The following is a 26,544-nucleotide window of genomic DNA, read 5'->3' on the forward strand; positions in this document are numbered from 1 at the left end:
AGATTGCATCTTGCATGTGCCAGGAAATTTTTGCAAAGTATTCCCATTGTTGATGCCACAAGTTTCCATATTCCCTGGAGCAACAGAAGTCAGTATGTCAGGGCCACTAGTACAGAGGCAGAAGGTAGCAGGAGCCTACAGCTCCAGGCCAAAAGCTGTCAATTAAAATAGTCATGCAGAATACTGCCAGCACTGCTCTTCTTATCCTTCTAATATGTGGAAGTGAACAGCTAGTACTAGTGGTGAAAAAGAGGAGGAAATGGATTAATTTATGTAAAATAAACTCTGTATATGTTGCTCTAGCAAGTATTTTCTTGGCCTTATGCAATTAATTGATTTATTCCTAATAATTCTGCACACTATAGAGTTGCTCTTTGTTTACGTACATTGGTAACAGTAAAGCATCTGACCATATTTAAAAATCTGTAGTTATTGGGGTTTTTTTCCCACAGAATGGTCTGAAAGTGTCTATTTTTTGGGGGTGCACAGTTTGGAAACTGTGAACTTGATTATAAAGACATAAACATCCAATTGCTTTTTTGTCATTGTGGTGCAAGCAAATAATTGAAATAAATTTATGTTCAGTTTTAGCAAGACATTTTCAAATTGGAGAATATAGGAAGCCTAGGAAATTGTAGAATTAAATCTTATGTGGTTTGTTGGCTTGTTCGGAATTCAAAATTTTTTCTTCCTTTGATAGGGACCACAGATCGAAAGCATGAAATCAAAAAGATACCACCTGAAAGGCCGGAATGTCTTCCTAATAGAACAGAAGAAAAAGGTATGAAATGTGCTTTCCTGTCTGCTCTCTGCAGAGACACAAAGGAAATGGAACCAGTGCACATTCTCATTTCACAGTCTCTGTTTTCATTAACTGTATTGTTTGGGTGTTTGTTTCCCACTCTGATAGATTGTGATGGTAGGCATTTTGGAAAGGATCTCATTGTAGCTTATGGACTAAATTTAGGGGTTTCAGTTGTACCAGTCCAGAGCTGCTAAGTACGTGCAGCCACAACTGAAGTCAGGGGGAGATTTGCTCTCAATACATGAAATGCTGTATAAAGCTCAGTGCTCTGTAAAACCCACCTTGATCGAGTAAGATACCCCATATTCACATGTACTTTTTTCTTAACATCTGTTTCCCTTGGTTCTCTAGTTGAAAGCAGGATTGGTGGTTTTCCTGCATCACAGAGGGGTTTTGTGAAGATACAGTCATTAATGATTATGAGTCACCCCATTATCATAGTCACAAAAGTCATAGGCAAGGCTGTGAAGAAATGAAAAAGTTCTGTCTTCAAAGCCGTGTTTGAACATTGCAAGAAGTGGGACACGGTACCACACAGAGCAGGGACAAGCAAATTAAACCTTTAATGGTTTCATTGTGTTCACTATGCATTCCTAATAGTTTCAGGAAAATAGTTACATCAGTTCTCTAATTGAGGATGGTGTCAAGTTTCATACGTTTAAGTGGACTGTTGGATTGTACGGACAAGTTTGTTTGTGGGATTTCTTTATTTCTAAGTATTCAGTCTTGCAGCCTTTTAAAAGGCACACAACTAAATGTATAATAGGCAGTTATAATTTAGTGACAGAACCTTCAGACTTTGCACCAAGGTCTGTTTCTGGATAAATGTCTTAGTGATCTGCCAGGTGTTTTAGCAGTTTATTCTACATATGCTTACTTTTGGCTATGTGTGCTGCTTCTCATGGTTATCTTTGCTTTCCATTTTTGGATTTACAAAGCCAACTGCCAAAACAGCACAGGAAGTTTAAATATGTTACCGTCCCAGGCTATAAATATCTGTAACTCCTCTAAGCATTGAAAAGAGGCTGTAGGAGTTGTGCCTACATTTCAGGAGTACTGGGGAATGGCAGGAATTGCTCAGTGTGGTGTGGCAGCAGGGGTGGCACAGGAAAGTTCTTTGTGTTGGCACACTGCCTAGCCTGTCCCTCATGCATAGTTTAGATTCTTGGACACTGACACAGAATAAATTTTCATAGGATTAAGTGTGTAAAAATGTCACAGTATGCTGGAAAAGCTTCAATGTTACTGAGGACCCAATGACTGCATCTGCTGAAAGTGCACCGGAAAAGGGTTTACGCCTGTGAACAATAGTTGCTAACTGGACTATTCCAAATCTAATGTGGATTGTGTTTCTGGTGATTTATTCCAAGATCCTCTCATACTGAATGAAACCTAGAAACCATTAAGCAAAGCCCTGTAACATTCCTGGTACCTCTTCTCTGTATACAGAAGTGTAATATTCATGGTATATCATATAGACAGTGTTGTCAGGAAAGTGGGGCATTGGCATAGTAGGATACAAAGAGCAGAACTTTGGTCCCTTTGAGAGTTTTTTCCTTTCTTTGAGAAAAATCAGATTTCCTCTGGTGTGGCATATGTGTTCATCTGTTTGGTTTGTATTAGAAATTTAGAGCGTATTATTTACAAGAGTTACTCATGTGTATTGTACTATACATATTCACACAATGTGTGTTTGGCATTGGATATTGGTATCGTGGCACTCCCTAAAAATGTGTAATCAGTTCTACAATTGATCTAGTTTTTCATTGGCAAGCTGAAAAATTCAGCATTTAAGTCTGTGCTTAAAAACCTAAATAAAAGATCTGATTTTTCCAAGGGGTTTAGATCCTGCTAAACATTACTAAATTTTTATGCTTGTATTTTATTTTCATATTTTAACTGTAGTCCACTTGAAACACACTTTTTATTTTCCCCCAGAAATTATATTTCTCTGTTTCTCCAAGTTATGTTAAGAATATCCAGCATAATTATTTCTGTGACCTTCTAACTTAATATTGTTTCATATTAGAATTTAATATAAGTTGTGCTCATGGGAAATTGTTCCATGTGGTGCATAAGTTCTTGCCATTCTGATATTTTACAGTCGGAAACCAGTAAGTTACTAAAATAAAAAAAAATTATTCCCATTCAGACACTGCACGCACACATTTTGGCCATGAGGAGTTACAGGCAGAACAGTTAGGCAGGACAAACAACTGATTTGTGGTAAACAGGTTATTTCAAATAAAGAATGATTTAGAACAGGAGTGGAAAGGAAATGAGTTTTTTCTTTATATACAATGTATCTACAGTGGAAGATTTCTTGTTTAATTGTAGGCTTGTGAGTGCAAATGAATTCCACTTATTAATATCCATGTTCTTTTTTCTGGAAATGATTGATTTAAAGAAAGATCAGAGAGAGAGCAAAAACAGTTAGACTTGCAGAAGCCTTCAGTTCCTGCTATACCTCCGAAGAAACCTCGGCCACCCAAAGCCAACTCTGTGAATAGACCTGGTACCTTGCCCCCGAGACGACCAGAAAGACCAGTTGTGCCTGTGACTCACACAAGGTATTGCTTTTCCTCTGTCCAATGCTTTTGGGTTTAATGGAAAAAACACACATTTAAAGAATTTAGGGTTTACAGTTTATGTCACACTTTATTTCACAGTAAACTGTATTTAAAGAACAAGAAAAAAGAAAATCCTTACAGTCACCTGGCTGAATCAAGAATAGCAGTATTAGACTGTTCTTTACTAGTTCATTTCTACTGATGAACACACTGTTACAAGACACTGCAGAATAACATGGGAAATATCTGCGTCAGTAGATGCAGATCTGCATCTGCACTGATGTGTCTGACTTTCTTAGTTTACCTCAAATTATTGCAGCTTAGCCTGGGCACTAAGTCAGGGCAAAAGCTTGGATTGTACTGAGGAAGAGCGTTAGACAATGCACATTTCAAAGACTGCCAGCTTGTTTTCAGTCTGTTTTCTTTGATCATTTGATATCAATTTTCAGCAAAATACGTGTCTTCATAGAATGCTCTTTTAGCTGGTGCCACTGCAGAATAGTGCTGTCAAATATTTATACTCTAACAATGGTTGTTCCTCTACAGTTACATGATGCTCTTTATCAGAGGTGGTTACAACCTTTGAGGACCACTGAGAAATAGGACTTGCCAACACAACTCCGTTTATTGCCTGCTAGAGCAGAGGCTGCAGAAATTAAAGGCCTCACCCATAGTCCTAATCAAGTCTAAGTGGCTACATTTTAGTCATCAGCACCTGGGTTGTGCACTGTAGACTTCTTTTATGCATAGTGAATAGAGTTAGGTGAAAACCACAATAAAAGCAGTTGCATAAAATGGGCAAGCTGTATATGTTGCAGAAGTACTACAATATGGGGATAGAAATAATTTTACTATTGTATTGTTAGGAAAATGAGCTGCCACTGAACTACTGGAGTTAAAGTATGGTAATGGTGAAGTAAATACCAGAATCAAATATAGGTTAGAGTAGAATGAAATGACAGACATAGATTCCCTTCATTCCTCCACATATGGTTCATTAAACAAATGCTCTCAGTGTGAAATCTGAGGCACATGAAAAGAGAAAAAGGCACCTGCCTTGTGCTCCCAGTTTCATCTTACTGAAGTCCTTTGGCTGTACATCTCTGAGAACTCACCCTTCTATCCAAGTGCTACTGCCATGGCTTCTTTTGGACTTGGCTTTGAACATGCTTGCCCAGTTGTTCCAAAACACAGTCCATACCTGCTGGTCACTTGGGCGTGCTTGGAAATGCAAGTATTTGCTATGATCTTGAGCTAAGTGATCTTGGCAAGACCAATACATGCCCTAGTGTTCAGTTCACTGGCGAGTCATGCAGTGGGGTAGCTGTTCTTTTGTTCTATCCTTTGCCTGAAATATTTTTAGCATTTAGAGTTTTGGAGGGGTGTTTTGTTACTCATGTTTTCCTTTTTTTTCCTAAGTACAAAATTGTATAAAGAAATCATGTTTTTTAAAGGTATTTCAATTTTCATGTTATCAAAGGGAAAAGGCAGACCTAAACAGTAACCCTGTTATGCTCTTAATTGTCCAAACTCTGCTGTGTCTAGCACAGAAAAAAATGGTTCATTATTTTATCTAAAACCATTATATATGAAAGAGTTTTAATTGTAACAGTAGTTAGATTAAAACTTACAAGGAAAGGTGATTTTTAAGGTGATGATGATGCGTGTTGATCACAGTGCTAGCAGTTTCCCTATTAATTTCTTTATCAGCTAATTCAGATTAATGGATGTATCTCATATAACTGTTTTGCCTGGTGAGCTCTAACTTCTACATGTGTATTATAGGAAGAGGGCAGAAAGTTCACATAATTAAATAGTCCATTGAATAGACTTTGAATTGCTTGGATAATTAAGAAACGGGAAACTTCAAATGGAAGCAGTCACTTTACAAGAAAGGTGTTTTGTTTTTAAATTGGTTCAGTTTAATAAGATAGTAATTATTTTAAGACTTACTGGTATCCATTTCTGAAATCTGAAAAACTTAAAGCAATTAGAATAAAAACTGAACCAGCAGAATTTTTGCTGGTTGTGGTTTAACCCTGATGGGCAGCTCAGCCCCATGCAGCCACTCACTCCCCCACAGTGGGATGAGGGTGAGAATCAGAAGGGCAAAAGTAAGAAAACTTGTGGATTGAGATAAAGACAGGTCAACAGGTAAAGTAAATGATGCATGTGCAAGCAAAGCATAGTAGGGAATTTGTTCTCTACTTCCCATGGGCAGGCAGGTATTCTGCCATCCCCAAGAAAGCCGGGCTTCATCATGTGCAGTGGTGACTTGAGAAGACAAATGCTGTAACTCCAGACATCCCCCCCTTCCTTCTTCTTCCTCCAGCTCTATATGCTGAGCATGATGCCATATGGTGTGGGACATCCCTTGGGTCAGCTGGGGTCAGCTGTCCCAGCTGTTTCCCCTCCCAACTCCTTGTCCACCTCACCCTCCTCACTGATGGGGCCTTATGAGAAGCAGAAAAGGCCTTGTCTCTGTGAAAGCACAGCTCAGTAATAATGAGAACACCCCTGTGTTATCTATGCTATTTTCAGCACAAATCCAAAATACAACACCATGCGAGCTGCTATAAAGAAAATTATCCCAGCCAAAAACATACATGATCCTTAGGGGAAAAATGGATGTAGTTATAAAGTGAGTCCTGTGCGATTTCCATGGCAGCTGCTGAGCCAAAGTGGGTTTTCTTCTGTTCCGAGTAAGTGGCTTGCATCTTATGCATCTCACTGACTTTTTGTAGTGATGATTAGTTTTCCATTTAAATACAGTCCTCCTTCACTGGAGGCTGAGTAGGGCTTCCAGGGCAATAGGAGATATAAAAACCACGTGGGACAGTGAATAGCTGTCAATTTGCTCCAAAGGCTTCACAGCTTGGACATACCGTGATTATACAATTTACAGATAAGTCAGTTCTCTGGAGTAGGCAAGCCATAAGCACCTACACAAAGTGCATCTTTACAATCAGTTTAAACCAATCTTTGTCCATGCTGCTGCTAACAGGGGCAGGTTCCTTCTCCTGGCACCCCATTCCCGCAGCCTCCCTTATGTTAGCACCAGCATTTGTGCAGCCGTTCAGACATATGGGTCAGGGAGTTGCTCCAGATGGCAATTAATCAGTTTGCAGTGGGATTTCTATTAGTGTGAGGTTTCTTTCAAGGTGATCATCTGTCTGATCAAGCTGACAGCCTATCTGCGTGGGCACGAGCAGAGAGAAGGATACGCTGTGACCAAGAAGGGCTCCTCTGTTCCTCTCACAACATTATGAATGTAGATTGGCATAATAAGACTGTTGATTCTTCTGACAAGGGTTGGGGTTTTGTTGTGGGGCTGTTGTCATATTCTCTTGGTATCTTTTGTAGTCAAATGATAAATGTTGTGACTTTCAGCCCTAAATCACACCATTCTAAGAATCTCCTCCAAAACCATACTTACACATTTCCTATGCTGCTTCCAACTCACATGGTGCTCTCAGATTGCTGGGAAATATATGTGTGCAAAACATAGTATGCAGACAGATGCTCATTGCCCCATTAGCCAAGAAACTCTGTTGCCTCTTATAGGTTTACAAATATGTAAGCAATTTTTAAAGAAAAAAGTTAAAGACTAAAAGATAAAAAAACTAATTGTTTAGGTAGACAACTTGGAGAATACTCTTATTTATTGCCAATTAATACATTTTTCTATGTGTGTGTTAAATGTCTTCTGTTTCCTTCCTGGTACAGACTGCCTGCCATATTGTTAGTTTGCTTTTCAGGTCGTAATCTGGTTGTTTGGATTTTTGTTCATAGAATACCTGTCACCTATTACAGTGTTTAATGGGATATATATATATTCACTTAATCTGTGACTTCCTCTGGGTTTTAATAAAAATTTTGAGGCTCTTTATCGCAGCCTTCCTGAAGTCTGAAATACGGTTTCCAGCTCATAAGCTGCTGCCATGAGTTGAGGTTCAGGCCATCTGTCATCAGCTTATGGCATCAAAGGTAGAGACCAATGAAAAAAATCAACAAGATTTGGGAGCTCACAGTGTATTTTACTTTCAATGGCTAATTATTGCTGTGCACATCTGCCTGGGTTGTTTCAGGGACAGATCTATATTTTTATCCCAAAACCGAGTACTTACATACATCATCACTTTTATACTAAGAACAGTCATTGTGGAAAAACTATTATATTTACTAGGTGATCTGATAATGATGGCAAGTACAATTTATTGCATTAATTGAACATTTGTTATCACGGTAAATATCACAGATATTTGTTTGTGTGACCTGTGAAATGCTGAGTTACTCAAATACCACTGCCCTTTTTTTAATTAACTGTTTCAATAGGTAGATTATTGTAGTAAACATAAGTAGCTGTAGGATTGAAAGTTCTACGAAGAAAGAAAAATTATGTTGCTTACGTTTGATCTCCTGTTTGATTTTAAAATAGTTCCTCTGTATAAAGTATCACAGCTCCTGTCACTTGCCTATTCCAAAGCCATTTCAGACAAATTAGCTGATCTTGGTTCTTTGGACCTGTGGAAACAATATTCATAGTCCAATCTCCTAAGAAATGTGCAAAAACATGGTGGAGGAGCTGCATTTATGAGTAAATACTGGGAACTGCTAAAATGTACAGTGCTAGCTTGAGGTTCCCTCCCTTTCTGCAGCATTCCAGATAGTCCACTGCTGTAGTTTATGCAAGCCAATTAATTAGAAAAAATTACAAATAAGATGTTGAAGAATGTCCCCTTGCCCCTAGGTTTCCTTCATGTTGAGATGCTGTGAACATCTGAAGAATTATTCGGGACATTACGGTGTCTAAAATAGGCTTTTTTGACAGGTGTTAAGGAGAAATGAGATAAGGTTAATCCACACAGCATGTCTACTTACTAGAGATTGCTCTCTCTGACATATTGCTATTACTCTGGTGCTACAAAGGAAGAATATTTTGCTCTCCCATTATTAATTGCAAGTTAGCTACCAATTTATGTAACCCACACAAAAACTCCCAATAAAACATCTCCTCTTCTTGATCCAAATGCAGGAGTGATAGTCCAAAAGTGGAATTAGTGGGCAGTACAGTATCCGGGACTCTAGAGAAAGACTCCTCTGAAAGAAGCAATGACATCGGTAAGTTATAGTGCTTTTTACACTTTGCCTAAGAAATTTATGGTGTAAGTTTCTGCTTTTTAATGGCTCTGTTATGATCCAAAAGGCAGATTGAGGATTTGGGAATGAATGTGAGTGCGTTTAGATCAAATTTTAACTGCAGGATTAAAGGATCATTTGTGCTTTACTTAAAATAGTTTCGTTGGGGTTTTCTGTTAAAAAAAAATTAAAGCAAATATGGAATAGTGAGCTACTTTGAATAGGAAGGCTCGTTATTTTTTTTGAAGTCTGAAACAAGTGAGAAGGCCAACAGTCATAAGGCATAGTTGTTTAACTGATGTAATATTAGTGCTGCCGTATCTTTAACGCTGCAAAAGATTGTGGGTTTGGTGAGTTAGTAATCTTTAAACTTTCCAATACAGAGAAACCCAATTCAGGTCAATTGGACTACATTTTACTGCATACACCGATTAAAAGCAGTCTAAATTTGCCTTGAAAATAACAATTTGTGTTCCTGACACACAAACCATTTAATTAGGAAATCACCTGGAGAGGAGTAACAACAGGTTATTTCTCTGTCTTTTCTCACCCTCCTTCCTTCTCCATTTGGCAGTGCAGAAGTGATGTTTGCTGGGGTGGGTGCTGCAGTAAGTGGCCCTTGGAAAGGAAGGTGCTCTGAGTCCTCTTCCAGGGCTGCAGGCTAAAGCTGTGACAGCCATCTTCCACCTCTCCTTAGAAATCCGCCGGGACAGCTGCTGCCGTCGCTCTGCTCTGCAGCCGCAGCTGTGCCCCCAGAGACCTTTTCTGTAAAAGGCACAACCAGGGAACCCTCCATGTGTAAGTGCTACTACCTTTCACTGGTGGCATTGAGTGTTATCTTGGCATGGTGGTTTCTACCCAGACTGCTTTGTTAGTAAAACATTTCTGTAAAATAGTATATTTTCAACAGCCGAACCTGCCTTTCCTTCTGATTTGAAAGCAGAGCTTTAAGTTATAGAGGAATTTTAATTGTAATGTGACAATAAAATGCTAAATTAATTTCACATAGGTCTATGAGCTTTCCAGCATACGTATGTTTGCCTTTTTTAAACCTTCTGCTGTTGCTATCATTTACTGTAGTAACCTTCTTCTGGAGAAGCAGGTAGTATGTTTACCCAGGTTTTCATTTGGCATAAACACAGAAAGCTAGAAGCTTGTGATAAATTGCAGGAATGTTTTTATTGTAGAGATTACTATAAAGAATGGTATGGAAATGCAGAGAAATTCTACCATGTAGTGTTTCATACCCATGTTTACAAATTTGCTTCAAAGCATGTAAGCCTCTGCTTACTTGAAAGTTATGACTGCAAATAGCATATAGTGGCGTGATGGGATTAAACTTTTTTAGACCTTGCTCTAATTTCCTTGGAATCACTATAAGGATAAAAGCACAGAGTGTTTTGTATTTTTTTTTTTTCAGTTTTGTTGGGTTGGGTTTGGTTGGGTTTGGTTTTGTTCTGTTCTTAACATCCCATAAAGGTTAGGTAGGAAATTTGACTTATAATAATTTTTGTTCATTTCCAGAATTTGTGGGGGAGAGGTGGAGGGAGGAATTGAAGTTGTTGTTTTTTGTGGGTTTTTGATGCGGAACAGGAGCCAAGAAGAGTCCATAAACCAAACCACACACATATGTTGCAAAGAGTTTAGCTGATGACCTCCTGTTACCACTTAAAAGGAGAACCTATTAAGCCCAAGGATAAAATAGTGTGAATACTTAGATATGTATAACTGGATAGGGTCAAACCAGAATGGCATTTACAAGGGCAAATCATGTCATTCTAGCCTGTTAGACTTGTTAAAAGAAGAAAAAGAAATAAATTATGATTTTGGATTGAAAGGTGATCCAGAGATCAGAACTGTTATAAATTTTCAGGGGGCTTTTGACAGCTCATCTAAAATATTATTAAAGAAATAAACAGCCTTTTTAAGAGAGGGCAGGGCAATAAATTAAAACTTAATAAGCAAAAACAATTCACAGTAGATTAATGTCTTTTATTCTGAGGAGAGGTTTGGAGTACAGGACAGTTTACAGGGCAGTGTAATGTAGAAATTTATGGTAAGTGTGTTAGATTTTTTTTTATTATTATTTACAAAGAGAACAATGGATTGGAGAAATCTTGTGACTAAATGAGTTATTAGAAAAACTGATTGATGTGTGAGTGGAGTTGTCCAGTGTATTCCAAAACAAAGGTGGGTCAGGCTGTGTGAGTCCAGGTAATATTTGACTGGGATATGTGCTACTGGTGTTGCCTCCATGTCATGTGCTCTGTGGGGAGGACAGCCTGAGCTTCTCTGAGGCCCATCCTTCCAGTCAAAATGGATTTGATTAAATCTACCATTTGATGTCTTTTTAGTAATCCACATTTACACAGTGGGACCTCTATGTGACAGACATGGTGGGACTTAGCAGTAGCCTTTGAAGCAAAGGCAAGTTAAATGGTCTTTATAGTAGCTTGGGTATGTGACCATTCTGGTTACTGGGCTCCTCTTTATTCTTCCATTATCTCCACACCATTCCTGGGCACTTAGAGCTCTCAGGGAGAAGAGAGGAAAAAGCAAGAACCACTTGCAAGTTGCCTCACCCTCTTTCATGCTTATGCCAAGTACTGATGTTGAATTGTGGATTGAAAATGAATAGCATCTTCTGGATTTTTTGCACTAGAGATGTGAATGGATGGTGGCTGTCACTTTCTCAGTCCTATAGGCAGTCTAAAGCTCTTGATTCAGTCAGAGCAGAGAGCTGGACAAAAGCATTGGAGAAACAGTTTTGGTTATTAAAGAAAACCATACTAATGCTGGATGGAGAGCATTTTGTGTGTGTGTGAAACCTTTTTAAGAATTTCTAAGTTGGTTCCTTTTCTTTACCATGATGAGACCAAAACCTCTATGACAAGGGAGGAGGAGATCCGAGGTCCTTCCATATAACATCTCTCAAAAAGCAAACAAATGAACAGCACCAAATAAATCAGTAATGCCATCAACAGTTGAGAAGCAATATGCAGAGATGAACTGCAGAATCGAGGTTCAAAACTTGCATGTTATCTAGGTCCCCGTTCTAGATCAGTGTGTTAAACAATTGCATGTTTCAGAAACATCATTTTTCTACTTATATTCTGAGTAATATTCCACTGGTGGATCGATGTTGTCTAACCAGAAACCCCACACCTTTAAAAATGCATTTAAAAACATTCTTACCCCACTTTACCAATCAGACAAATCACAAGTGCTTGAGCAAGGCTGAGGTGATGTGTAATACTGTGCATAATGTTCTGTGAGTTGCATATATAGAAAGTTATTTCTGTGTAGATATTAGCACATGATTTGGTTTCCCTGATATGTTCTGCAGAGTTGTGACTTCACATGTAAATTTCTTCATCATAATGCAGTACTGATTACAATTTTGCAGTCTCTACTGACAAGAGCAAGTTCTGTTCAGCAACATCACTGCTCATTGTAGGTATAATGGCAGCTGTTACTACTGTTGTTCATGCCTTTGCTTCTTTCCACAATCCTTTCAAAAACCATTGGAAAACTAGCTTTCAGGGTATATTATTTAAGAGGAAGCATTCCCCATTCCTCCTCACTGCTTCTTTTGTTTTCTTTTTCCCTGTTTTTAGTGATACCTTTACTTTCCTTTCCACACATCTTGCATCCAACTTTTCCTATTTACATCTCTTTGCCATGGCTAACTCTTCTTCATTTCATGAGGGTAAGGCTTTTTTTTTTTTCCATTTCTTTTCTATCCTGTCTTTGCTTTAGTTCACAACACATAACAAGCAAATACAAAAAGAAGTATTTTATAGAACACCAAAGTTTACATGGGTATTACAGATTTTTATTTTAAATTAAGAGTTGAAATTGAGTGTACTGTGACACAAAATCTTGCACCATCGTATTGAAATGAGAAATCATTATCATTTATTGTACCATAAGAAATTTTAATGACAAAAGTGACGTGTAATTTACACGTGCTGTTTGTCAATGCTTTGGTTTCATTAATCTGTTCTTGCAGACAGGTTTTGTCATCGCAAAGTTTAATGCCTATATTTCATTGTGCAAAAATATTTAGAAACATGCTAGGATGATTTTATAGTCTGAAAGAGGAAAAAAAGTCACAACAAGCCATAATATAGAAATTTGAAGAGTGCTCACTGGTGCTCAGTGGAAAGTGCATGGTCGTGTGTCTGAGGACTTGGTCTCCAGTGTTGCCGTGGTTAAATCACAATGGTTACATCTGTTGGCACATCTGTACCAACAACTGTTCTGGATTGGCAGTGGGGTTTTGAGCTGAGTTTAAAATGCTCCTACAGCAACATGAGCTACACTGACAGTAAGCCCTGTTCTACCAACAGAAGAGCAATCATGTAGAATTACATTGATTTCAACAGCTTAAATTCATGCCTTATGGCATAACTTGGCCTTCTTATAGGTTATGTGTTTCTTTTTAATTTCATAAAGAATTCTTGTATATGAGGGCCAGTGCAATGACAGAAACATCTAGCACATATAATAGTAAATATAATAGCTTACTGGATCAAAAGCTAAAATTGGTATGAGTTATTTCTGCAAGTCACTATCAGTCTTTTAACTATATATATATATACACATACACATGTGCACTTTGGAATTCTGGAATCCTGAAGCAAATCTTGTCTATCCAAGACAAGGCTTGCTTTTCATCATCTAATAATTAAAATAATATAGATTTAAGCTAAGTGATTTAAAGAATAAGCCACAAAGAATTAAAAATAATATATCTACTGTGGAAATGCTCAGTTAATCCCCACAAGAAGCAGTTTCTGTGCTTTGCAGAAAGGCTGGGCTGCACAGAGCCAAGTGAACACATCTTTCCAATATTTTTTCCTGCTCTTTACAAATTTTGCGTAGTGTTTGTGAAAGCAGTTAATAATCTTCATCAGTGCTAATGTAAGGCACATATGCCTTCATTGATTCTTGCTGAAACATCTAATGATGGTATGAATTTTTTTAAGATTTCCCCTGAAAGCTGGTTAGTGCAAGTCCATTTTTCAGCATTTCTTCAGACTTTAATCTGCAGAGCAGTTGCTGGTGGATCATGGAGTACTGGCTGAAGCCACATCGTTAGCTGTTCTTTTTTTCTGTGTCTCCTTGCAAGGCTGGTGCTAGCTTGCCTGAAAGGATAGTTAAAAATACCCTCTTGAAAAATATCTAATAAACAAACGAATAAAAAAATCTTCAGTATATCATGTTTCCTTGAGCTGTATTTGCAGTTGTTCTAGAGCTGTAGGGTGCTCATATCTGTCAGGAGAGATGATCGCTGTGACTCTGACTGGAAGAAAAAGTGATCCAATAAGATTTGGCCCACACTAGGGAAAAAGATGGAGAATATTTCCACTAAAAGGTTGTAGAATGGAGCAGATTTGTCTTTAAATCACAGGCTGCTATACTGTGAGACATTGTAATTATTTTGCCTGAAGACGCAGATTAAAAGTTGGAAAAACAGAAAATACTGGCAAATATAAGAGTTGGAGAACAAAATGTGACTCATAATGAAGACCAAAATCTGTCTAAACCAGTTATTTCTTTCTATGCTGCAGTTCATGCTTGTTTTAATAGGGCAAAGCAAAGGAACAGAATTACCCAAGTGGGTTAAGTTGTAATATTTATGTCAGTGAATCAAAATCACCCATAAACATAGTTCTGGACTGTAAATATTGTAATCAGGGATATGTAATGCTCCATCATATAAATTAATTGGGTCTCTTGCCCCGAAGGGTCCAGAAAAAAGCAGCAAACTAGAAATCTAAATCGTTTTCCATCTGTGTCAAGTTGAGGTGCCTGAAAACAGCATATCCATTTCTTCTAGCTCCTCGGTTTTCTTGACCTTTCTGTTCTTTCTTGGCATGTTCTGAATCGTTAAAAATAAAATCCTTATGAGGGCACTGGCAAGTGGTTAGCAAAGCTCATTATGGCCGCTTTCTACATGCTGCTATTAAAGTGATAAAAGTCAGGACTAAAATGGAAAAAGATAATTGGATGCTTTAGGAAAGGCAGCTGTCCACTGACTGTCCTGGGAATCCAGGCGAACTAAGCTGTTCCCTCCAAAGCAAAGAACCAGGCGGGCAGGCCTCCCTGGCACATCACTGTTGCACTCCTGAACAAACTAACCCTGCAGCCACAGAGCTCTCCTGCTAAAAGTTCATTGCCCAAATTGTAAAAAACAGTCTGTGATTCATTATGGGTGAGGTTCTGCTGCCCAGACCCTCGCTGGGAGCGTGGCTGTATTCCTCGAAGGGTGCGATGCTGTTCAACATGGAGGGAGTAGCAGAATCTGGATGCTTGAAGTACTTAAAATAATTGTACTCTTCTGAAAATCACCACTAATATTCAGATTATTGAGTTCTTTTTTAATTAATGCTATATATTGAATGGGCACTAATACAGAAGATTTTGTCTGCAATCTCCGTGTCATTTGATAGCTTTCAGTATTGTTGCATTTAAAGACAGTATACATACCATTTCACAGGCCTATTGTCAACCTTTTAAAGGTATTAAAGATTATTATGAAATGAAATCTACCTCTGTGGCTTTTGTGACATTATCTTCTTCAAATGAATTGAATAGCACCTTTGCCTCCTTTCTTTCAGACCTACTGTATTTCTGTTCTGTGAAACCTCACCATTAGCATTCTGAACATGTTGATTCTCTTATCCATCACTTTCCATTTCAGTTTTCTCAAGGTGAAATCTCCCTACTAATTTAAAAACCTTTTGGTCTTTTTTATGTATAAATGACTTTGCCCAAATACTAAAAAACCTAAATGGAAGATAAGGCTTAGCCACATTTTATGACAGAATAGTAAATGCAGGGGGTAAAAGGGGTAAGGAAGGAAGCATAACCGTTTAACTTTATTTCTGGGATTTTTGTGAGGAAAAGGGATTGAAGGTTATTTTCCAGAAAGGTATAATGAGTTGAGAACTTTTTCCTTAAATAACTGTTTTCCTGGATCTGGGCAATTTTTCCAAAAAAATCATCATACTTTAAATAACCATGTTTCCAAATGAACATAGCAATGGGGAGAAATATCCTATTCATAACTGGCTTGGAAGGATACCAGGGAATAATTCTTGCAGAGCTAACGTTTTTCATATTCATGAAATATGTTTGCTCAGTAAGCCAGACATTTGATTGTGTGTACTACACCAGTATATTAGAATTCATCTCATGCTTTTCTTCCTATCTCATTAATTACTTCATGGATTACCGGCTTGATCAATGAGACAGTAATAATGATGAATGCATCTGTTTATTTGTAGAAGTAGTATCAACTATTTTTTAATTAGGGAGTGGCACTGTTAATTGATGGGTGCCCTCTGTGTTCTATGTGTTTATAGAACCTTCCTTACTGTTTGTTATTACTAGACATAGAGAAATCTGGACCAGTGCAGAGTTCAGGTCTGTTGGATGTTGATGGCAATTAATCTGGCTGTGAATACAGTAGACTGGACTTTATTTTTTAATGTCATTCCATTTGGGCCACCTCAGGAAGGCTGTATGTTTAGCTTAGTATGTAAATTTAAACTCCCAATCTGATAGCTGCAGAAATACAAACCAAAATCACATCTCTGCCTTTAATGACCTCAGTGAGTTTAATATAGTCAGACCCGTATAACCTTGCTTTCCATCGGCAAAAAGTAATCAAATAACCAGTACGAGTGAATTCATTACTGAATCCACAGTATACATGACAGCAAGGCAGAGGTTTTGTGGGTGGCTCTGTTCTTGTACTAGTTACCCAGTTACTAGATGGGAATTTTCTTGCATGAATATATCCACAGGCAATGTTCGTGGAAGGTGGTGATAGCCTTAGATGCAGAGCGGATCTGGGAGGAAGAACCACTTATTTGTTCACCAATAAGGAGAACAAATGGAGAGATAAAGGGCATATGGAAGTACTGGGAATGGATTTACTATGTTACCGTTATACCAAGTGTTGTCCATTACACTTAGAGTTCCATTTGTATTATCAGCTGAATGGCTGTGATTTAACTAGTTTGGCAGCAGATTCTACCTGTGGAGCCTTTATAGCCTCTGTTCCGCTCTCTTTTTAAAATTCAGTGTGGGTATAAGGTGCTTTAGTTTATTTTTCTACCTATCAGAAATGCATTCAGAAGTGGAAAAAATTCCCAGTGTTTCTTGATAATAGAAGCTTTGTGCAGAAATGTTCATCCTTCATGGCATTTTATAAAATGCGTGGAGCAAATGATGTCTGCAAGTGCTCATGGATCTCAAGGACACAAATTCATACACTCTTTGTTTATCAATACATTTTACAATTTAAACATGAGTACTTTATTATTATGACCAAATATAGAACTGTAGGTAACTATTAGTTTATTTAAGCCAAAGAAACACATTGAATTAATTTCCTTCACTATTTTTTCATTGTTTTCCATATTAGTGTAGATAGGGACAGTGGCACTTATTGAATAGAATCATTAAAATTGGAAAAGATCTCTGAAATCATTTAGTCCAACTACTAACCCAGCAGTGCCAAGTCCACCACTAAACCATGTCTCTAAGCACCATATCTACATGTTTTTTGAACACTTTGAGGGATGATGATTCTATCACTTCCCTGGGCACACTGTTCCCATGTTTGACCACCCTTTCAGTGAAGAAATTCCTCCTAATATCCAATCTAAATCTCCCTGGCACAACTTGAAGCTGTTTCCTGTTCTGCTGTCGCTTGTTACCTGAAATAAGAGACCAATCCCCACCTCACTACAACCTCCTTTCACACTCCATCTATGGAAACCACAGAAGTGGAAACACTAAGAGAGGGAAGTCCTGCACTGAAGCCTTCCTAGGCTGCAAGATAACTTCAGCCAGTGTGCTGCCCCCCAAAGCAGTAGTGTGATCTTCCCCTCAGTTTTAGCAGCTTGAGTCAGTCCTGTGGTACTGATACTAGGCCTTCCTTCACATGAGTATTTGTGTGGCTGGGCACATGCTGTTGGAAAATGAGCTGGATGAAAGCTATCTCAGGAAAAAAAATAGTAAAAGCAGTTAGGTGGGAGAGAGTGGCTGGGACAAATGCAAGGGTTGCTTCAGCCTCCATTTCTGCTCATGTATGTGAGCGTCACATGTTTAGAGATGAATGTATGTTTTTTATGGTTATATATTTTTGCTGTGCAATTTAACAAAGTAATACAGTGGTGAAAATTAAGACAATATAATAATATACAGCACTGATTTGCTGTGTGATCTTAAGTCATTTAGTTATGGATCAGCTTCAAACTGGATATTGCTGGAAACCAGCTCTTACACTTGTTTTGGGGGTTTTTTCCCCCAGAAAAGAAATTTTTACTTCCATTTCTCCTCTCCTGAAGCCCTGATTTTCTGTAGGGCTCCAGATAGGTTTTGTGCAATCTGCTAATGTTAGCTCATTTTTACTTTCAAAGCGCTGTAGCCCCCACCTGGTATGAGGCTTCAGATTGCCAAATTCCCACTGACAGACTGGGTGACCTACCTTTGCACATAGGTTGCAACAGTCAATAAAAAAGCAATGAGAAAAATATGTGGTAAAGGGCAGTGGGGTCACTGGTTATATATAGGAAGAGTCACTCCAAAAATAGATTAGCATTTGGAGGTGAATAACCTTGGACTATTTTAGGGCTATTGAAAGAGCTCTCTTTTTTTCTTCTTTTTTTAATGTCTTGGAGATAGAAGAATATTGCTGAATAAGAAATGTCTGATACCATTTACTTTCTAGTTGCTAAATGATGAGTACTTGGAATCAATTTAAACGTCATTCAGTGCATATAGTTGCACAGGCCCATTAATTAATTTGTTTTTCCAATTTTGTACAATGGTTGTAATATGGCAACAAGACTGGATCTTCAGAGATTCATTATTCTGTAGTAGTTCTGAAAACTAAGTACCCAATATACAGAACTAGTAATTTGAAAGCTATTTCTACCTACATGTGTGCAATGAAAAATAGTCTCTGAATAATGAATATCATTCCTGTATTTGATTCATATCTGAGAGTAATTTTGAAGCATTTTGATTCATCTTGTCTAAAGTACCTCTTGTATGTTTTCTGACTTCTTCCTGCCTAACATACGCAGTAGGGCATTTTGAAATGAAGGTGAGTGAAACTGATACAACCCATAAAAATAGATGAATGGTATTAAGCCATTTGATTCAGGCATGTAATCATGAGCTGTGGTATTCCTTGAGCCCTCACATCGTTCTTTCATGTAAACATGTTACCACGTGGCTGGATTCAGTAAACACTTCCCCACTGCATTTCTTTGACCATAAAGATGGTTGATACAGCATTTGAGCAGATCTGCTTTCCCTGGGCTCTGTACAGCTTCAGGAGCCTATTGCAGCTTTTACTTACCATAACCTCTGGACTACTGGAGGGAGATAGTCTTCTCACCTATAGCTGCTGGAAACTATGGTGCCTCCAGCTGCAGGTGTCTGGGAACCTGCAGATCTCTTCCAGCTCGATCATTCATATTCTTCACTCCCCTTAGCAATTGCTGCAGATGCAGCACTGACAGTACAGCTCTCGAGAAAATGTGTCCACTGTCTTATATCTCCAGTTATTCAGAAAAAAAAATTACTAACCCCTTCAGTAGCCAGATGGAAATTTTGAAACTGTTTATTCCATGCCATAGGACCCATGATGTCATTTAGCTTTCACTGTGCCGAAAACAAAGCCAAGGCTCCTCTACACGTTCCCCTTCTGCTTCATTGTGTTTGAGATGGAAGGGTAATTGTTCTTGGCAAGGGTGACTGGATTACAGCTGCCTTTGACTTCCAGGTTTTTTTAGTGCCATCATGGTGGCTAAACATGTGCAGAACACTGACACAGTGGGGAAAATGGGATTTCATTTCTTTGAAATTAGAAAAAAAAAATGTGAATCTTTCCCTTTGAAGACAATTGCCAAAAAATCAAATCAATTCTATTTTATTTTTAAGACTTGGAAGGTTTTGATTCTGTAATACCAATTGCTGAGAAGCTTAATCATCCAACTACAACCAGACCAAAAGCTACTGGCAGGCGACCACCCTCCCAGTCTCTCACATCTGTAAGTCAATTTTCCTTTTCTTTAAAAAATATTTTTTTAAATATTTTTTCTAATTTTTCCTCTCCTCCTCTTTGTGTTTCCTGGTGGTTTTACTACTTTTACACAGCCATTCCTTCACATGTACAATGAGGCAGAGAGATGCAGTTCAGGAAAATTAGTGTCAAAAGGCTGCCAGTATTTTGAATACTGATGTTTAAAACATTCCCTTCCTTCTAAGATCCATACCCACTTATTTGGGTGCTGCCAAGTACTCCTTGCCAGCCATGACCGAGCCCAGAAAAATCCTTTATAAAAATCTGTGGAATCAACTCATTTGTGCTATTAAGGATTTTGAAAGTGTTTCTCAAAAGAAGCATTTCCCTTGGGTTCTCTTGGACATTTTACCCAATTTTGAGGACAAACAGACCACTCAAGTCTTCAACAGCTCTCCTTGAATTATCATGTATTTCTTCTCACTAAGGTCACAATTCTAAATATAAACATGATTTAAATTTCACTCTCTAATATGTATCTTATAAGTTGGTTTTGTAAACTATACTTTGGAAATCACTTCTTAGTTTTTCAATGTCTTTTTCTTTGGAGTTTGGGATTTCTTTGCTTCCATGCTTTTTGCATTCTGGAATATCAGAATGAGAACAAGTACTGATGGTTACCTGGGTTCATGTTGCTGAAGAAAAACAAAGTGGAGGGAACCAAAAAGGATTATTGTGAAACTGATAGGACACACACAAAAAAAAAGAAAGCTTTCAAAATTAATTGTCGTCATAAATATAGAAACATAAAGACAGTAAAAAGATTTTCCTTCCCCTGTCAAATCTATGGGGAAAGGAGCAAGGGGTGGAAAGAACTTTCCCTCTGCACCTTTGCAAAGAGGCTGTGCACAAGGCAGCCCTGCAGTGCCAGCAGCGTGCAAGGGCAACAGCTGGGTCCTCTCAAGAGCAGCGAGGTGAGACCTGCACTGAGCAAAGCCGGGGCAGAGCTGCCCAGGGGCAGTGCTGGCATCCTCCCAGCACAGCGCTCAGTGTCCCAGCTCTACTCGTGGACAGGAGAGTGCTTTCATCTTATGATATAATGCAATGCAGACATGTACATTAATGTTGAATTCAACTCTTGAGCATATCTTATTTCTTGAATGCTTTGAAAGCAGTCTAGCCTTGAAAATAAGATGGAAAAAACAGGAAGTAGGGGCCAAAGAGTCCTGGGTTTAAGTATTGTTACTTTGAAAATGATAGCAAAAAAAATTCTTGAACAATGATGATATCTGTGCTTTTTTCTTCTTTTGTGGTGTGTGTTTGTCTACATAGTCATCCCTTTCAAGCCCCGATTTCTTTGACTCACCAAGTCCTGAAGATGAGAAGGAGGAACATGTTTCCATTACTCACAAAACCCTCGAAGTGTCAAGGAAATCAAGAACTGTTACAATATCACAAGTAAGTTAATTGAAATGCCTCTGCTTAACCTCATCACGTGCATCTTCATTTCTTAAAACATACTGAAATATTTAAAGTTTTATTTAGCAGTCACCTGGTAACTAGCCACTTAAAGAAGCTTAAAATTATAAAGGTTACTAAAGATTGTTCTGTGCTTGAAATGCAAGTCTAAAGTGAATTGCATGGTTAAAATGTCTCCAATAACCATACTGTGGAAAAAAAAATCCTTCTAGCATAAATGCATTTCACAGAATCACAGAAGCTAGGGAAATAAATTTTAGAAACAAAGACCCTGTCTTTTTGCAGCTGTAAATTGAGTTTACATTAGAAGAGTCTGTAAGCAGAGAAAACAGAACTCTTTGACCCACTCTAATAATATGTGAATTTAAATTTGCAAGTATAATCACTTTTTATACTGGTATAATTGTATTCATCTTATAGGCTTGTGCCATTCTACTGTATATTGGTAGAGTACTGTAACATAATTAAATATTAAAGGAGTGCGTAGATCACCCTTTAGAGGTTGTAGCTGTTTTTAGTACATAAGGATACCTTTAATAATACAAATATTATAATAGTATGACAAAAGAATTTGAAAGATGAAATCATGCAGTTCTGTGATCAAGTTATAAGGATAATGTTTTGCTATGTAGCTCCCTCTTCTGGGAGCACTTGCATTAAGGAATACTCTTGGGCCAACATTTGTAAGTTATACAGCAAAGTTGTAGATGTTGTTCCTGTAAAATGAGATGACTGCTATCAGAAAGTAGCTGCTTGAGGATTTAATGCTGATATCCAGTTAAGCTCTTGAATAAGATGTTCAGATCAATGCCTCCAGTTATGCCTTGCTCACCTGCTCCAGATTTGGACTTAGCCTGACGTCTCTCTTCAGTCCAAAGAAACTTGCACCTACTGATATATGGGGTTATTATCCCTGAGAGATCTGTTTATAGGTACACATTACTCACAACCTACTCTACTCTGGTGAGACCCCACCTAGAGTACCGCATCCAGCTCTGGGGTCCCCAGCACAGGAGGGATATCGACATGTTGGAACGAGTCCAGAGGAGGCCACCAAGATGGTTAGAGCGATGCAGCACCTCTGCTGTGAGGAAAGGCTGAGAGAATTTGGGTTGTTTAGCCTGGAGAAGGGAAGGTTTATTGTGACCTTCCAGTACCTGAAGGGAGCCTACAAGAAAGATGGAGAGGGACTATTTACAAGGGCATCTAGTGACAGGAGAGGATGTTGGAACAGTTTCAAACTGAAAGAAGAGAGTAGGTTTAGATTAGATATTAGTAAAAAATTCTTTACCGAGGATGACAGGCACTGGAACAGAGATGCCACAACAGAGAAATGGTGCCCCATTCCTGGAAGTGTTTAAGACCAGGTTGGATGGAGTTCTGAGCAACCTGGTCTAGTGAAAGGTGTCCCTACCCATGGCAGGGGGACTGGAACTAGGTGATCTTTAAAGTTCCTTCCAACCCAGATAAATAAACTAAACAAACAAACAAACTAATCTATAAAATATTAAAAGAGTATTATTAAGGTCATTAAGTCAGTTTTCAAGGCACTGGAGTAATTCAGCTTTCTTATGATTATAACACAGTTTTTATTTCTATGTTCAGACTTGTTTTTTCTGCAGAACACCTTTTGTATTCAGTGCTTTCCAAGCGCAGGTTCTTTGCTCAGTCATGGTTGTATAGCAGAGAAGACTGTTTTTTGTAGAACTTGGTGGATCCTGCTCTTCTCTCCCAATTCCACTTTCTTCTTATTTTCATCTGTCCATTACCTTTTCTCTCAGTTACTTTGGTCAGCTAATGCCACCCTGCCAGTCCCCAAGTCCTCACAGTCTCTCCTTCGATTTCTCTTTATTCTCAATATCTTACCCTATTCACCCTTCAGCTTCAATATCCCTTTTCCAGAGATACAGTTGGAGGGTTGCCTGATGCTTTTTCTTACTCTTGTCCAAATCAGATTTTCAGATATGCCTGGTAACTGTCATATAATGGACACACTAGCATTGCCAGATAACAGTGTGATAAATAATTAAGACTCCCCTTACTTGCCATTGTGATAACTGTATTTGTACATCATCATCATCATCATCATGGCTGGGCTTTGCGAACGAAGATTTGGGAAGGCACTATCCACATTTGCTACAGGCACGCCGGTGGCTTATGAGGCCAATACGAGACAGACATATCCGATTGCAAAAGGCACAACAGAAAGACTCCTTAGATGGTGTATTCTGCAAGACACGGTTCCTTCTGCGTTGCCTTTTTTCCTCGAGAGTGATCCTGCGTGTGTTCTCGAAGGAGACAGCTGCGTTATAGATGGTGTGTCTCCAGGCCTCCCGATTGGAGGCCAGAGTAGACCAGTTATGGTGATCAATATGGCCAAGGCTGAGATGTTGTTTCAGGGAGTCCTTGAATCTTTTCTTCGGGGCTCCTCTCTTGCGGCAGCCAGTGGCAAGTTCACCATAGAGCAGGATCTTAGGGAGGCGGTGGTCCTTCATCCTTGAGACGTGCCCTGCCCATCGCAGCTGCGTTCTCAGTAACATGGCCTCAATACTTGTGACAGCTGCTTGTTCTAGAACAGATGTATTGGTCACATAATCTGACCAGTGGATGTTAAGGATTGTACGGAGGCAGCGCTGATGGAAGCGTTCTAGGAGACGCAGGTGGTGGCAGTAGGTGACCCATGATTCGGAACCATACAAGAGAGTAGACAACACTATGGCTTTGTAAACACTGATCTTGGTGCTTTTCTTCAAGTGTTTATTACGCCATACTCTTTTGTGGAGTTTTCCAAAAGCACTGTATGCCTTTGCTAACCTGTTGTCTATCTCTCCGTCGATCTTACCATCTGAGGAGATGAGGCTACCAAGGTAATTAAACTGTTGGACTGATTTGAGCTCTGATTGGCCAATGGTGATGTGGGGATGATGGGGGACTTCCTGAGGTACAGGTTGATGGAGAACCTCTGTCTTCTTTAAGCTGACTTCCAGCCCAAAGAGCTCAGCAGCATCTGCAAAGCAGGATGTCAAATGCTGCAGGGCTGCTTCTGTGTGGGCAACAAGGGCAGCATCATCAGCATAAAGCACTTCCCAGACAAGATGGTTTAAGGTCTTGGTGTGGGCCTTCAGTCGCCTTAGATTGAATAGACTTCCATCAGCATGATATCGAATGCAGATACCGTCCTGATCATCGAGGTCTGCTGTGGCCCTTTGGAGCATCATGCTAAAGAAGACGGTGAATAGGGTAGGAGCGAGAACGCAGCCTTGTTTCACACCATTCTTAATTAAAAAGGGCTCAGAAAGTGTGTTGCCATATCTGACTTGGCCGTGCTGATCCTCATGGAGTGAGATGATCATTTTAAGGAACTTGGGGGGACAACCTAAACGTTCCAAAATCTGCCACAGACCTTTTCTGCTCACAGTATCAAAAGCCTTGGTGAGGTCGACAAAGGTTACATAAAGACCTTTGTTCTGTTCCCTACACTTCTCTTGCAGTTGTCTGAGAACAAATACCATATCTGTGGTACTCCTGTTGGCTCTGAAACCACACTGACTTTCAGGTAGGATTCCTTCTGCTATAGTGAGTATTAGTCTGTTCAAGAGTATTCTTGCCAGGATTTTGCCAGCGATGGAGAGCAGAGTAATACCACGGTAATTTGAGCAGTCTGATTTAGTACCTTTCTTCTTATACAAAGTGATGATGACAGCATCACGAAGGTCTGAAGGTAGTTCGCCGAGCTCCCAGCAGCGCACCACAAACTCGTGAAATTTGGTGTGGGTGCAAGGCCCCCATGTTTCCAGACTTCGGGTGGAATTCCATCAACCCCGCTTGTACACTGTACTGTGTCTTCACTAGTAGCTGATCATGTATGGCTGGTGGACTTCAGATTTTCTATAGCTTGTCTAATTGTAGAGTACTGGATTGCAGTTCAAGAAGCATGGGATCCTTTATAGCTTACCACATGGTACCAGGGTTACTAGGTTAATGATGTGTTTTTCTATTAAGTGCCTGGAGAAAGAAAAAGCTATTGGTAATGGGGATTCATGGAAGCTTCAGTTAACAGAGGGTTACATTTATTTATTATTAATATATTACCGTTTTGAAGCCATGGAACTTTTTTTCTGTATATATCATACCAACAAGCAAACTTAAAGGAATATTTTACTATTTTCATAATGCTAAGGAGAACATGTAATACATTTTTGAAAAAACATTGAAGATACCTTCAGTGGTTAGCTGGTGATCATAAATTTAGTTTGCAAGAAAATACAGCTTGGATTCTTGGTCATGTAGTTTTGTGCTGTGTAGGAGATGTCCACGGATTTAGATACGTTCTCTGAAGCTTCTGAGAGAAACACTGAGCATCTGTGCCTGGTTTATTTCACTGCTAGGTCTGAGATCTTGGAAATGCTTTTGCTGACTGGTTGTAGCAACCATGGAAGGTCTTACTGAAGCTGTCTGAACTTCTGCATCCCAACTAGACGCCCTCTGATGTACATGTACAAAGATAATGACTAATTGTTATATTTATCATGCTTTGGCCAAAACTGTCCATGTTTTCTGTGGGACTTGTAGCATTACTGAAGAGCAGTTAAATACTTGGCATTGGTTAGAGGTTTGATTTTCATAAAGCTTTCTACAGACATTGCATATTACTCTTTTTGCTGCAGGTGTCTGATAACAAAACTTCCTTGCCTCCAAAACCAGGAGGTCTGGCTAGTGGCAGTAATGTACAACCATCACTATCCCCTTCACCATCACCTGGATTTCACTCAATTGCTATGGGAACAACAGGCCACAGGTCAAATTCCCCATCCCTGTTTGGTACTGAAGGAAAGCCAAAGACTGAACACTTGAGCCAAGGTCAGACTGCCCTGGAAGAGCTGAGAACACAAGTTAGGGAGCTAAGAACCATCATTGAAACCATGAAAGACCAGCAAAAGTAAGTTCTGCAAATCACAGCTATTGGTGGGATGTATCCATTTGTGCATAGTGGTGGCTTGCCTTGATGTGTGTTACTCTGCACAGTTTGTCTCTGTGTTTGTGAGTGATTTTCATGTGACAGAACATATTCAGGGGTGAGAACCTCAGGAAAACAGACCGGCACTATCCACCCATAAACCTTTTTTTTCCCCTGAGTTATGACATAAGCAGATGTTTATGGGGTGTTAAAAAAAATTAAGCTACGAGCTGTAAACAGTGAATAAGGTTCTTATGTTGTTTTATTTACCAGTAACTATTTGGGAACTCGTGCATTGATCATAATAAAAGGGGTTCATTTGTTCTAATTGTAGTACAAATTATTACAAGTTCCTAAAGTTATTAAATCAATTTGATGTTTGACCGTCAGCACATTTTCCCAGGAAGCTCATGTTACAAAAGTAGTAATTGAATTGTGATTAGGACCTTTGAAGACCTTTATGGTTATGGCCCCAAATCTTACTATTTTAGTTTTTGGCATCTTTATTTTCTTTAGGTTGGTCATTTCTTAGGAGAAACTG

General features: G+C 38.9%; 1 protein-coding gene across 9 annotated transcripts in view; it reads left to right on the forward strand.

Annotated features, from left to right (window-relative positions):
- SH3KBP1 (SH3 domain containing kinase binding protein 1) overlaps positions 1 to 26,544 on the forward strand; it is a 223,755-nt gene that overhangs the window by 193,606 nt on the left and 3,605 nt on the right. For 8 of the 9 annotated variants that reach the window (XM_032679340.1, XM_032679339.1, XM_032679342.1 and 5 more), the window contains 6 exons: positions 701 to 781; positions 3,213 to 3,375; positions 8,411 to 8,496; positions 19,486 to 19,595; positions 20,900 to 21,025; positions 25,714 to 25,985. In XM_032679340.1, the coding sequence (XP_032535231.1) occupies positions 701 to 781; positions 3,213 to 3,375; positions 8,411 to 8,496; positions 19,486 to 19,595; positions 20,900 to 21,025; positions 25,714 to 25,985 (838 nt within the window). Of the gene's footprint in view, positions 1 to 700; positions 782 to 3,212; positions 3,376 to 8,410; positions 8,497 to 19,485; positions 19,596 to 20,899; positions 21,026 to 25,713; positions 25,990 to 26,544 lie in introns of all 9 variants that reach the window. The other variant, XR_004355261.1, reaches the window with a different exon arrangement.

Source organism: Chiroxiphia lanceolata, chromosome 2 (genome assembly GCF_009829145.1).
Source record: "Chiroxiphia lanceolata isolate bChiLan1 chromosome 2, bChiLan1.pri, whole genome shotgun sequence".
Taxonomy (NCBI): Eukaryota; Metazoa; Chordata; class Aves; order Passeriformes; family Pipridae; genus Chiroxiphia; species Chiroxiphia lanceolata.